Genomic DNA, 13,165 nt, shown 5'->3' with positions numbered 1-13,165 from the left:
ATGGTTATATAATGGTTTATATATAATTCAAGACAGGTTCTTAATTCCAAATCACCAAAAACATCCTGCTAAAACTATAGCACTCTCTTCAAATATTAAACACAGCAGGAAGGAGAAAATTTACACATTAAAAGCACTGGAAATGAATCCCCCTGTTGACATTAACTGCGGCATTTCTCCTTCCTGTTCAATTGGCTGAAAACCTTGTCAATGGCACCTCCTAGTGGTGGATGGAAGGACATAAAGCAAGCAAAGGACTTCGTAGTCCTTTGCCTTTTAATCCATAGAACCTTTCCCATGCAGAAGTAAATGTTAAGGAGTCTCCTCCTTAACATTCATACTTTTTGTGCAAGGTTTAATGCAGTCTTCAGATAGTTACTAGAGATATTGTGTAAGATATTCTATAAACAGAATATATTACGCAACAGACTTGAAATCCTAGGCTTAGAAAGCTTAGAACTACATCGCCTTCGACATGACCTAAGCATAGCTCATAAAATCATCTGCTACAACATCCTTCCTGCCAACGACTACTTCAGCTTCAACCACAACAATACAAGAGCACACAACAGATACAAACTCAAAGTAAACCCTTCCAAACATGACTCTAGAAAATACAGTACGAGCAACCAAATAGTTAATGCCTGGAACTCACTACCTGACTATAGTTTTGTCACCAAACCCCCAAAACTTTACCTTTAGACTATCCACTGTTGACCTCACCCGATTCTTAAGAGGTCAGTAAGGGGCGTGCATAAGTGCACCAGTGTGCCTTCCATCCCTGTCCTAATGTTTCTCTCTTATTAGCACCCATCTCATGTATATTATGTCATTAATATAAATTATATGTTTATGGTTTTAGTAGTGAGTTTTTAGTACATTTAAATATTTAAATATTAGATTTCTTCATGTATTGTATTCTTTGTTGTGAGCCGCCCTGAATCCCAGGAGAAGGGCAGCATAGAAATCTCAGAAATAAGTAAGCAAGCAAGCAAGCAAGTAAATAAATAAATAAATACAGTGTTATATTTATGTACTACCAATATGTACTTGACAAAATAAAATAAAATAAAATATCTCAATACAAAACTTAAGCTAACTTCGCTGAACTTTATTATTATTATGGTACCTAGCCAGAAAATTGTGTGTTTTCCCCAACAACTACAAGAGCAGTTAGTTAAAACAGGTGTGCAGAAACGGGAGAAGAATTATTTTGTGAATTGAATGAATGACAATTCTAAGTAATGCTGACTCACTCGGAGTACAACTCCATCATTATAACTTCGGGGATTGATTTCTGTTGTTTCTTCCCCCATTATTGTATACCTAACAGAATAGGGATCTTGCAGGTCTTCTCATCGAACCTCTGGAGTCTTCTAATCCAACACCTGAAGATTTCAGAACAACTCGACATCTTAGGGCAAATTTCGACCAGTGATGACACCATTAGATATCTGGACTTCAACTCCCAGAATTCTAAGGTTGGGAAACAGAGATAGATAGATAGATAGATAGATAGATAGATAGATAGATAGATAGATAGATAGATAGATAGATAGATAGATAGATAGATAGATAGATAGATGATTCTGGAGAGCTACTTCTGCAGACGCTAGTTGAAAAGATCGAGGAGGGAGAAAGGACTTAGGAGGATAGAGCGACCGGCGGCCCCCCCCCCCAGTAACCACGTGCCAGGGAATGGTGGCATTTGCAGCTCAACACACACACAACGCCAAGCATACGTTAACGTGTACAGTTAAGGGCTGTAAATTATCAACCGGGAAACGGGTCGCAAGCACAGAAGGGGAAAGGCGTTGCAATCCCGGAGTACGCTTCAATTGTAGCCTGCCCCGACATGTTGTCCCCCCCCCCCCTTAGCAGCAGCAGGAGCGCAATGTATCTTTAGATAGGAGGGGGGGGGGTCTGTTGAGGAGGGGCGGAGTCACGAAGGACCCCGCCTTTTGCTTTGCATCCTTGGGTGGCCCGGTTGCTGGATTGGGCTCCCTCTCCCGCAGCATGATGGGAAAATCCTCCTAGCATCCGGCATGGAGGTTCGGGAGATGCCCAACGCCGAGAAGAAGCATCTTTGCAGGGGGAGCCACCACTGCCGCCGCCCCGAGCGACGACAAGAAGATTGAGCCGGTGGCGCCTTTTCTCGCGCAGGGCTTTGGCGATGGTTTCCCAGGCGGTGCAGCTGCTCCGGCAGGGAGTGTGGGCAGCGTTGACCGGAGGCTGGTACCACGATCCGGAGCAAAGCAAATTCACTAACAGCTGCCATCTCTACCTCTGGCTGTTCTTGTTACTGCTGCCTATGGCGTTGCATTTGGTGAGTTCGATCGGCCCGGAGGGAGAGGAGGAAGAGGATGGGTCCTTTGGTAGGCCTTTGATTTGGAGAAGAGACACATGTTGCCTTCTTCTCTACCAGGATATATGGGTAGATTGCTGGGTGTAGGCAAAGTTGGTTCTTCTGTGACATGTGGACTTCAACTCCCAGAATTCCTGAGCTATTTATTTTATTTTTTATTTATTCATTTGTCCAATACACAATACATATGGAAGAGAATAGACATGAAGTAATATATATATAAAGATAATATGTAAAAATAGAGGAGAAGATATATGAAAGGAAGAAAATACTGTATATATGATATATGAGATAAAGGAAAGACAATTGGACAGGGGACGGAAGGCACACTAGTGCACTTATGTACGCCCGTTACTGACCTCTAAGGAACCTGGAGAGGTCAATCGTGGATAGTCTAAGGGAGAAATGTTGGGGGTTAGGGGTTGGCACTATTGAGTCCGGTAATGAGTTCCAGGCTTCGACAACTCGATTGTTAAAGTCATATTTTTTACAGTCAAGTTTGGAGCGGTTAATATTAAATTTGAATCTGTTGCGTGCTCTTGTGTTGTTGCGGTTGAAGCTGAAGTAGTCATTGACCGGTAGGACGTTGCAGCATATGATCTTGTGGGCAATACTTAAATTGTGTTTTAGGCGCCGTAGTTCTAAGCTTTCTAGACCCAGGATTGTTAGTCTATTTTCATAGGGTATTCTGTTTCAAGTGGAGGAGTGAAGGGCTCTTCTGGTGAAATATCTTTGGACGTTTTCAAGGGTGTTGATGTCTGAGATGTGGTATGGGTTCCAGACAGATGAGCTGTATTCAAGGATGGGTCTGGCAAAAGTTTTCTAGGCTCTTGTGAGTAGTGTGAGATTGCCGGAGCAGAAGCTGCATAGGATCAGGTTAACAACTCTAGAAGCCTTTTTGGCGATATTGTTTCAGTGGGCTTTAGCACTTAGGTCATTTGATATTAGTATTTTAAGATCTTTTACTGAGTGTGGGTTGGCTGTGAGAATTTGTTTATTCAGTTGGATTCTTTTTGCCGATGTGGAGGGTAGAGGGTAGAGCATTTGTTGGTTGATATTTGAAGTTGCCAGGTGTTAGACCAATCTGAGACAAAGTCAAGGTCTTTTTGGAGAGTAAATGTGTTGTCAGTGGTGTTGAAAAGTTCTACATCTTCAGCAAAAAGAACACAGTTGGTAGCGATATGATTGCAGAGGTCATTGATGTAGAGAATGAAAAGAGTAGGACCTAGTACGCTGCCCTGGGGAACACCACTTTTGACTGGGACGGGGGTGGAAATGGCGCTTCCAATTTTGACAACTTGTTGCCTGTTTGACAGGAATGCAGTAATCCAGATGTGGAAGAATCCTGAGATGCCATAGGATTTGGGTTTTAGGAGTAGTTTGTCGTGGATCACTGAGTCGAAGGCTTTGCAAAAGTCAATATAAATTGCATCAATGGATTTTCCTTGATCTAGGTGGGTAGTCTAAATGTTTTTGCAGTGAAGTAGTTGTAGGTTGCAGGATAATTTCTTTCTGAATCCAAATTGTTTGTTAGAGAGTAGGTTATTAGATTCTAAGTAAAGGGTGATTGATTGATTTATAATTGATTCCATGATTTTACATGAGACGCAGCATAGTGATATTGGTCTGTAGTTGTCAACAAGAGAAGAGTCTTCTTTTTTGAAGATGGGGATGACTATTGCTTTTGACCATAGCTTGGGGAGTGTGCTGGTCCTGAAGGATTTTTGGAAGATCCTTTCCGGTCACAATTCAAAGTGTTGGTCATCACCTATAAAGCCCTTCATGGCACCGGACCAGGGTATCTACGAGACCGCCTTCTGCCGCACAAATCCCAGTGACCGGTTAGGTCCCACAGAGTGGGCCTTCTCTGGGTCCCGTCAACAAAACAATGTCGTTTGGCGGGTCCCAGGGGAAGAGCCTTCTCTGTGGCGGCCCCGGCCCTCTGGAACCAACTCCCCCCGGAGATTAGAATTGCCCCCACCCTCCCCGCCTTTCCTAAGCTCCTTAAAACCCACCTCTGCCATCAGGCATGGGGGAACTGAGAAACTCTTTTCCCCTAGGCCTTTACAATTTATGCATGGTATGTTTGTTTGTATGTATGTTTGGTTTTATAAATAAGAGGTTTTTTAATGGTTTTAGTATTAGTTTTAGTATTGGATTTACATGATGTTTTGTACTATTGTTGTTAGCCGCCCTGAGTCTACGGAGAGGAGCGGCATACAAATCCAATAAATAAATAAAATAAAATAAAAAAGATAATGCTTAGAGGTTCAGCTATAGCAGAAGAAAGCTTTTTTAGGAAGTATGCACAAAGACCGTCTGGTCCGACTGATAGAGAAGGTTTGAGGTCACGGATTGCTTTTTCAACGCGGTCTACAGTGAAGTCGATTTGGGTTAGGTTGTTGAGAGAGTTTGAGGTGCGATTTGCAAAGATGGGGGATGAGCCATTACTGTTAACAAAGACAGAGCCAAAGAAAGAGTTGAAGAGGTTAGCTTTGGATGGATCATCTTGGTATTCTTTGTTGTTGGGTCCTACAAGAGGTGGTATAGGTCTAGAGTCATTGAGTTTGTTGTTGACAAAGTTGTAGAAGGCTCGGTTAGATTTGGTGCGAAGGAGGTTTTCCTCTTGTTTGCTGTGATAGCTGAGACATTCTGCTTTTATTTGCTGGCATATGCTTTTGCAGCGGCTTTTGAAGTTGGTTTCTTGGCCTTTTTTGCTTTTACGCCAGAGAGATCTTTTTTGGTTTGTAGTTTCTTTATCGAGACAGGTAAGTTATTTTTTCTTTTACCTCTGGATGAAGTGAGTGGCACATGTAGTCCCATAAGTCTTTTAATTTGGAGCTAGCATGATTGGGATCAGGAATTCTGGGAGTTGAAGTCCATAAGTCATAGAAACACAGAAACATACCCTGTTTCCCCGATAGTAAGACACCCCCGATTGTAAGACGTATCGGGGGTTTCAGGGGGGTCGGCTAATATAAGCCGTACCCCGAAAGTAAGACATATGTCTTACTTTCGGGGAAACACGGGGGTATTGCCGGGGGGAGGAGCCCGATGACGTAGCTTCCAAGCTCCCCGCGCACCCCTCGCCTTCGCCTCACCGCGGCACCACCGCCTCTTCCCCGGCTTGGTAAAGCGAAGGACGGCGCTGGTCCGAAGCGAGCCGAGCGGGGCGGCGGCTTGCAGCGAAGGCGCTCGTCCCAGCAACCGAGTCCTGCCGAGGCTCGGCTGCAAGCGGCCAGCGAGGCCGACCAGCTCCGAGGCGAGCGGCCGGAGGTGCGCCCTCCTTCGCCCGCCTCCTTTCCGGCAGGCAGGTGGGGCTGCCCAACTGCGCAGAGCGGCTCCTCCCCTCCAGACAAACCGACACGCATCTGTGACGCCGCTTGGAGCCCTGAGGTTGAACTTGGAAAAGGGCTCACGAGGCTCCTGTCCCGTGGCTGCCCTTCTGGACTCTGGGGAGATGCCTTCGGGAACGCGACCCTTTCAATTTTTTTCCAATGTAAAACATACCCCGAAAGTAAGACGTAGTGGGGCTTTTGGGGGTAAAAAGAAAGTAAGACACTGTCTTATTTTTGGGGAAACACGGTAGAAGATTGAAGGCAGAAAAAGACTTCATGGTCAATCTAGCCTGCCCTTATACTATTTCCTGTATTTCATCTTAGGATAGATATATGTTTATCCCAGGCATGTTTAAATTCAATTACAGTACTGTGAATTTACCAACCGCGTCTGCTGGAAGTTTGTTCCAAGGATCTATTACTCTTTCAGTAAAATAATATTTTCTCATGTTGCTTTTGATCTTTCCCCCAACTTCAGATTGTGTCCCCTTGTCATAGAAGAGCCAACTTTGCCTACCCCAGGTCACTGTAGAGGAAAAGTGTGAGGGAAAGGATTTAACAGACAAAAAGCAGTGATCGGAATAGGGATCTTAATTAATTAATTTAATTTATTCGATTTAATTTAATTTATTCAATTTAATTTAATTTATTCGATTTAATTTAATTTATTAGATTTGTATGCTGCCCTTCTCCAAGAACTCTAAATGTTGAAACTTCATCCACTGTGATGGCTTTATTATGAATTGTAACAAAAATATTTCTGTCCCTTATTAAAGAACTGTGAATTGATCGTGCTTTGCTGTCACAGTAAGTCTCAAACACCAAATGTATTTTGTTTTAGTTTTTTTCTCTTCAGGTTCTATGCTAACGAAATTAATCTGGGTATATAAATATACTCAGTTTAATTTTGCTAGCATAGGACCTGAAGGAATTAATAGGTAGTTCTGTCAGTTTTGGGTATAGTACTTAAGGTATGATTTACAACATATTGGTTATAAGTTAAAAGGTTATGACATAAAAGGTTATGACTGTAACTTGTTGCTTGTATCCTAAGATTTTTATTAATATTGATTGTTTCTTCATTGCTTATTTGACCCCAAGACAATCATTAAGTGTTGTACCACATGATTCTTGACAAATGTATCTTTTTCTTTTATGAAGGCTGAGCGTATATGCGCCAAGACAAATTCCTTGTGTGGCCAATAAAATTCTATTCTATTCTATTCTATTCTAAACATGTACAAGTGAAGTTTCTTTCACTCACGCACACACATTATTTTTGGAGAATTCAACCAAAAAATAAAGTATAAAATAAATGCAAAGCATAATAGCTTCTTAACATTAAAGAAAAAAATATAATATGACAATCACTAGCATGTTGAGTTATAATCTCTAGTCCACTTGCCAGCCATGAATTCTATTAGCAAGTGATTGTGTTTCAGCCCCAGTTATCTTCTCTTAAACGTGAAAAGGAATAATGTATGTACAGCTTCTTCTACAGATGACACATTTCAAACAATTAGCAAAGGAACAAGGCAAATATCAGCTGTATAATTATAGTTATTTTAAAAAGGCACAACAATATTAATCATTATGTTAATGCTCAGATCATTTTTGATGATGAGCTTGACTTTATTATTTTTCTGTCTAGGCATGTCCCCCTACTACCATCACAGCTGTCATCTACTGTGCTTCTGTCACCTTATTTTTCATGATAATAAAGGTGATCTCTTACCGGCTGCACCTGATGTTTGACAAAGGAGAGATGATTCAACAGAAGCTCCCTTATAAGGAAGGGAAACAAAATAAAAAATATAAAAGAGACAATGCAATTCAGCATAAAAATCTCAGGTAAATTTACTTCCCTACACAAGGCTATTTGGTGTTATCTGAACTCATTCTAAATTAAGAATCTGTGAATTCTTAAAATATATACATTGTGTATGAGATACGCATCTACAGATGAATCACTTATTCCAAAATCATGGGATCAAATGGATGCTGGAAATTTATCCAGTCGTAACATGTTTGTTGATCATGACAAACAGCTATTTTAGGAATATAATAAAATTATTGCCTGAAGAATAATTGACTGGCATTACTGCCATAATTCTAATAATATTATGCACACTCCATGCATCAGACCTCATTATGTCCAATAACAAGAAACAAAGTGATAAGGTGTTTTTTTTAAAAAAAAAGACCTAAAGGATTCATAGGAATCTGCTTTACATGAATCAAACAGCTGGTATATCTTGGTCAGGGTTGTCTGCAATGGAAACACTTCAACTGTTTCATTGCATTAGCTCTCCATCATAGTAGAACGTCTGTATCAATCATCATTCTCCACCTTATCATTTCCAGTATTTAGTCAGAGTTATTTAACTTCTTTCTGTGGGGTCCTTGGTGCTCTTTGACTCTGCTTGTTTTCTTTCAAATTACACAACTAGATAACATTATCAGAGCACCTCACAGTTCAACTCTGGTTTGAAGCAAGAAATGTTGGGAAGTGAACCTTTTCCACACAAAGCTTTTGTTCACCATTCCATTATGGCTGGATCTTCCTAGATTACTTGATACTTACCTAGAGCCATTGAGGCAGAAGTTTCAGATAGTCCCTTAAGAAAGTTAATGGCATTTCTGAATCAGCTTGTAGTAAATGCAGCATCTTCAAGAATGATTTATTCCTTATCTAATAATGACCACTAACTTTTTTGCACATGCATTATTTTGAACAGCAACAACATCGTAGACAATGGTGCAGTTGAAGAGACGAAGCATAATGGTTCAACACCCACCATCCACAATAGCGTCAAAGGGCAGGCTATCCTCTCTCATTACCATTCGGTTGGTAAACATTTGTCTTTAATAATATTTTCCACTCTTATGTTCAGTATGCCATTGGCGTCTTATTACAACAACAAATGCAGTGTGGGTTTTATTTTAAAAAGATCAGCATCCTCCCACCATTTCTTTTTTTAATTATTATTAATAAACCTCATATATGCATTGTGAACCAAGGTTTTGCATGTCTGAAAACTGTTGCCCTTGGAAAGAAGCAGGAATAGGGAAATGTTAGGATCCGTTTTGTTTCCATCCACTAAGAGTAGAAAAGGGGGTGGAATTTTCTTCTCATGGCATTCATGAAACCTCAGTTACTTTTTCATTTTGGCAGTTACTCTAGAACAGGGGTCCTCAAACTTGTCAACTTTAAGACTTGTGGACTTCAACTCCCAGCATTCTCCAGCCAGCATAGCTGGCTGGAGAATACTGGGAGTTGAAGTCCACAAGTCTTAAAGTTGACAAGTTTGAAGACCTCAGCTCTAGAATTAAACTTGAAAGCATGCTGGCCCCAAATTCTAAATGATTATTAAGAGTAACAGGGAAATTGAAACTACAAAAAGAATAATCTTGGATCTGGGCCTTGTGGGAAACTGTCATCAGCATGAGAAGTGAGTGTTCAAGTGAGTGGAAGAATAGAGGGGACTGTTAAGCTGAATCTGGTACTTGGTCTAATACAGTGGTGGTGAACCTATGGCATAGGTGCCACAGATGGCATGCAGAGCCATATCTGCTGGCACACGAGCCTTTACCCTAGCTCAGCTCCAATGTGCATGTGTGTGCCGGCCAGCTGATTTTTGGCTCACACAGAGGCTCTGAGAGGGTGTTTTTGGCTTCCAGAGAGCCTCCAGGAGGATGGGAGAGGCGTTTTTACCCTTCCCCAGCTCCAGGGAAGCCTTTGGAGCCTGGGGAGGGCAAAACATGAGCCTACTGGGCCCACCAGAAGTTGGGAAACAGGCTGTTTCCGGCCTACAGAAGGCCTCTGGGAAGCAGGGGAAGCTGTTTTCATCCTCCCCAGGCATTGGATTATGGGTGTGAGCACTCGTGCATGTGCGATGGCGCGTGCACACGCTCTTTCAGCACCCAAGGAAAAAAAGGTTCGCTATCACTGGTCTAATATGTCCCCTGTTTCTTTCCAAAGGTACTGTCTTGTGACAAAACAAATCAAAAAGCTTTGTTTATATTTAGAGTCTAGTCTAAAAAAGAGTGATTAGCCCAAGGTCAGCCCGCAAGTTTTATGGTTCAATGGAAACATCTTGTGACATCTTGGTCCATATTTTACACTTTAAGAAGTATTTCACTGTATCAATTAGTAGGAATGATATATTTTCCCATCTTATAATTTCCAGTTTTAGGCACAATTATTTAATTTCCTTGGTGCTTAGGATCCTTGGTGCTGTCTGAGTTTCCTTGTTTTCTTGTAGACATTTCATTACCCATCTAGGTAATATCATCAGTTCTCCCCAGCAGTTCAACCCTTGAGGTGAAAATATTCTTTTTAGAAACATAGAAACATAGAAGACTGACGGCAGAAAAATACCTCATGGTCCATCTAGTCTGCCCTTATACTATTTCTTGTATTTTATCTTACAATGGATATATGTTTATCCCAGGCATGTTTAAATTCAGTTACTGTGGATTTACCAACCATGTCTGCTGGAAGTTTGTTCCAAGGATCTACTACTCTTTCAGTAAAATAATATTTTCTCATGTTGCTTTTGATCTTTCCCCCAACTAACTTCAGATTGTGTCCCCTTGTTCTTGTGTTCACTTTCTTTTATTGTGAAACAACGTCTGAACAGAACAGATAACTCAGTGTCTGGCAAGCTGTCTTGCTGTACTGTATATTAAAATACAATTATTTTATTCATTAATTTGGGAGTTCCATTGGTTTAATGGAACATGGAATATAATTACATTATTCGTTGCTCTGAAACACATGTAATGTTACATTTACAGTTCACATCATTTTAACTGATGTGTTTCATTTCAGAACCTGCCAGCTCAAGAAACCATTGAAGATCTGAAAGGTATGCTACGAACTATATTCTACAACAGAGCTGGACAACTATGGCAATGTGAGGCTATGCATGAGTTCGGGTGTCCTGGTCTGACTGCTTGTTTCTGTTCTTGCAATCTGGTGGTTAGCTTCCTCTCTGTCTAGCCACCAGATTGCAAGAACACAAACAAGCAGTGAGACTAGGACACCCGAACTCATTCGTAGCCTCACATTGCAATTAACAAGGACACACATTTAATTTTTCAGCAACTAAGATCATGGGCCATGCAGGCACAAAGACAGCCAGGGAAGTAATTGAAGTGCATTCTTGTTAGTTAACAGTAGTTCTGAATTGCCAGCAGCTTATCAAATACTTAGGAGCTATGGGTTTGGCAACAAAACACCAGCCAATTGCCAGCTACTAACACACCAATCAACCAATAGGAAGGCACCACATAAACATGGCTCAAGGAATAGCCCAAAAGCACGTACAGTATTCCAGTAGAGAGAAATTCATGAATCCAAAAGCTCGGAAGAGTAAATCTCTGGTCCAAAATTCTATTTCGCATCATTATCCTGGAATGCATATATCTTCGTCCGTGTTTTCAGTATTTTTAACAGCAATAATTTTTGAATTTTGAAGACACCTAGAGTCATTGACTGAGATGGGTAGCTATAGAAATTGAATAAACAAACAAACAAATGGTTTTTACTTAAAACAAAATAATGTTACATACTGAAGGTATTTTCATGATTTTCTGTTGATCTATATGATTTTTTGTCGCTTGTAACCCTCAAGAAAATAATAGGTGCTGTCAATTTAAATTGGGACATATTCACTCCCCATTCTAAGCAATGGGATTTAACTGCTGACATTAACTGCTAATTTTAAATAATTTTTCTGGAATGACTTTTCTGAGAAAGCTTCTTATCTATCTATCTATCTATCTATCTATCTATCTATCTATCTATCTATCTATCTATCTATCTATCTATCTATCTATTTATTTATTAGATTTGTATGCCGCCCCTCTCCGCAGACTCGGGGCGGCTAACAACATATATCTTTGATAGGCAGTATCTCTTTGCCTTTTTTTTACTAGGAGTGCTAGTTTCAGAAGAACAACCTGTCCCACCAGTATTGTTGACCTCACCCCGCAAAGCTGATATTTTACCTGCTTCTGGGACATGTATTCCAAATTCCACCACACCGGTAATAGTGAATAAGCCGAATGCAGAGGAGACTAATGATGGATCAAATGAAAAAGAAGTAAAGGCACAACCTTCTAACTATACTGGAGAAGAGGATGCTCCTCTGGATAATGATGTGGTTGTTAAAAAGTTGCCAAATCTTTCCTTGTCCCAGTGTGATATTTTAAAAACGGGCATTTCTTTTGAGCCTTGGAGCGTAGACAGTCCTGTCCTCTTTTTAGAGGATTTAAATGATCCTACGTGTTTAGGGAAAGAGAATTTATTGGATGGGTCAGCTCAAGACAGCACGAGAACTGGTTTTCCTCGGGGCAATACTGTGGAGGTTAAGAGGTTTGCAGAACACTCTTCCTATATGGATGACCCAAACGCACAGTTTGACGAATCAGAAAGTGAGATAGCTGTTGCGCTGGTGGGCAGTTCGCATTCTGGGGATCCATTCACGTTACACGAACCCATCAAAATAGTTATCACCATGAGTAGCACCCATAACTCAGCTACTGATCTAGAGAGCTTGCATCACATGAAACGGCCGAGTCCTGAGAAATCTGGTCCAGATTCACAATCTGCTGTGGCTGCGACAGTTCAAGACAGTAAGCCAAGCAACAATCAAATGATAATCCCTGTCATTACTTTTGATCTGTCTGAGGACAATGGAGGCCATGCTTTTCAAGAAGTAAGCGAAAGTTTGAGAACCCCGGAGAATTTAAATGTAAATGCGTCATCTAATCAATGTTCTGGCTATGAATCTGGGGAACAGGACAATGTTGGAAAGGAAAACAGCGACAATCCATCGAACAGTCATGATGGAAGGATGTGCCCCGAAAATGCTTCTGAAATTCTGGAAGACCCAGAAGAAGGGCAGTGGAATTTGGAGGTGCCCTTATACAAAACAACTCATGAAAAGAGACATGCTCGTGTCCTCAGTGTAGATAGTGGGACAGATGTGTTTTTGAGTAAGAACTCATCAGAGACTGTTAGTGGAAAAGAAAAACTTTTGCCCACTTCAAAGTCTGACCTGGAAGCCAAAGAAGGGCAGTTACCAAATGAATCAAATTTCTTAGAATTTGTTTCATTGCTGGAATCCATCAACACTTCAAAGCCAACAGCACCAGATTTGAAAGCAGAGACGGCAAAAGATAAAGGACTAACTGGAGGTACAGTGCATAATTCAAATTTATTAGTTTCCAATGCTTACAAAAAATGTGAGGAATTTATGTGCAGTAAAAGCAGTTTCCACTCATGCTAAAAGCGATATATCTAGAATATTAAACATGAAACAGACATTCATAAATAAATATCAATACATTCTTAATGTAAATAAGATGGATAAGGTGGGTTTTTTTGGCTTCATTAGATGTATATTGGACACCATATTTGATGTTTTTAAGAAGACACATTGTCTGCTTGCTG

The 13,165-nt window shown here is 40.8% G+C and overlaps 1 protein-coding gene across 1 annotated transcript in view; it reads left to right on the top strand.

Moving 5' to 3' along the window:
• The first annotated feature begins 2,027 nt into the window (after positions 1-2,027).
• The window catches only part of PCNX2 (pecanex 2), a 127,107-nt gene continuing 115,969 nt past the window's right edge, over positions 2,028-13,165 (top strand). The window contains 5 exon segments of the mRNA XM_070733968.1: positions 2,028-2,326; positions 7,355-7,554; positions 8,442-8,550; positions 10,538-10,574; positions 11,647-12,909. Of these exon segments, the coding sequence (XP_070590069.1) occupies positions 2,174-2,326; positions 7,355-7,554; positions 8,442-8,550; positions 10,538-10,574; positions 11,647-12,909 (1,762 nt within the window). The 5' untranslated portion in view covers positions 2,028-2,173.

The sequence above is a fragment of the Erythrolamprus reginae genome, chromosome 1 (assembly GCF_031021105.1).
Source record: "Erythrolamprus reginae isolate rEryReg1 chromosome 1, rEryReg1.hap1, whole genome shotgun sequence".
Taxonomy (NCBI): Eukaryota; Metazoa; Chordata; class Lepidosauria; order Squamata; family Dipsadidae; genus Erythrolamprus; species Erythrolamprus reginae.
The sequence above is the reverse complement of the archived record's forward strand: the minus strand, read 5'-3'. Positions and strand labels throughout refer to the sequence as shown.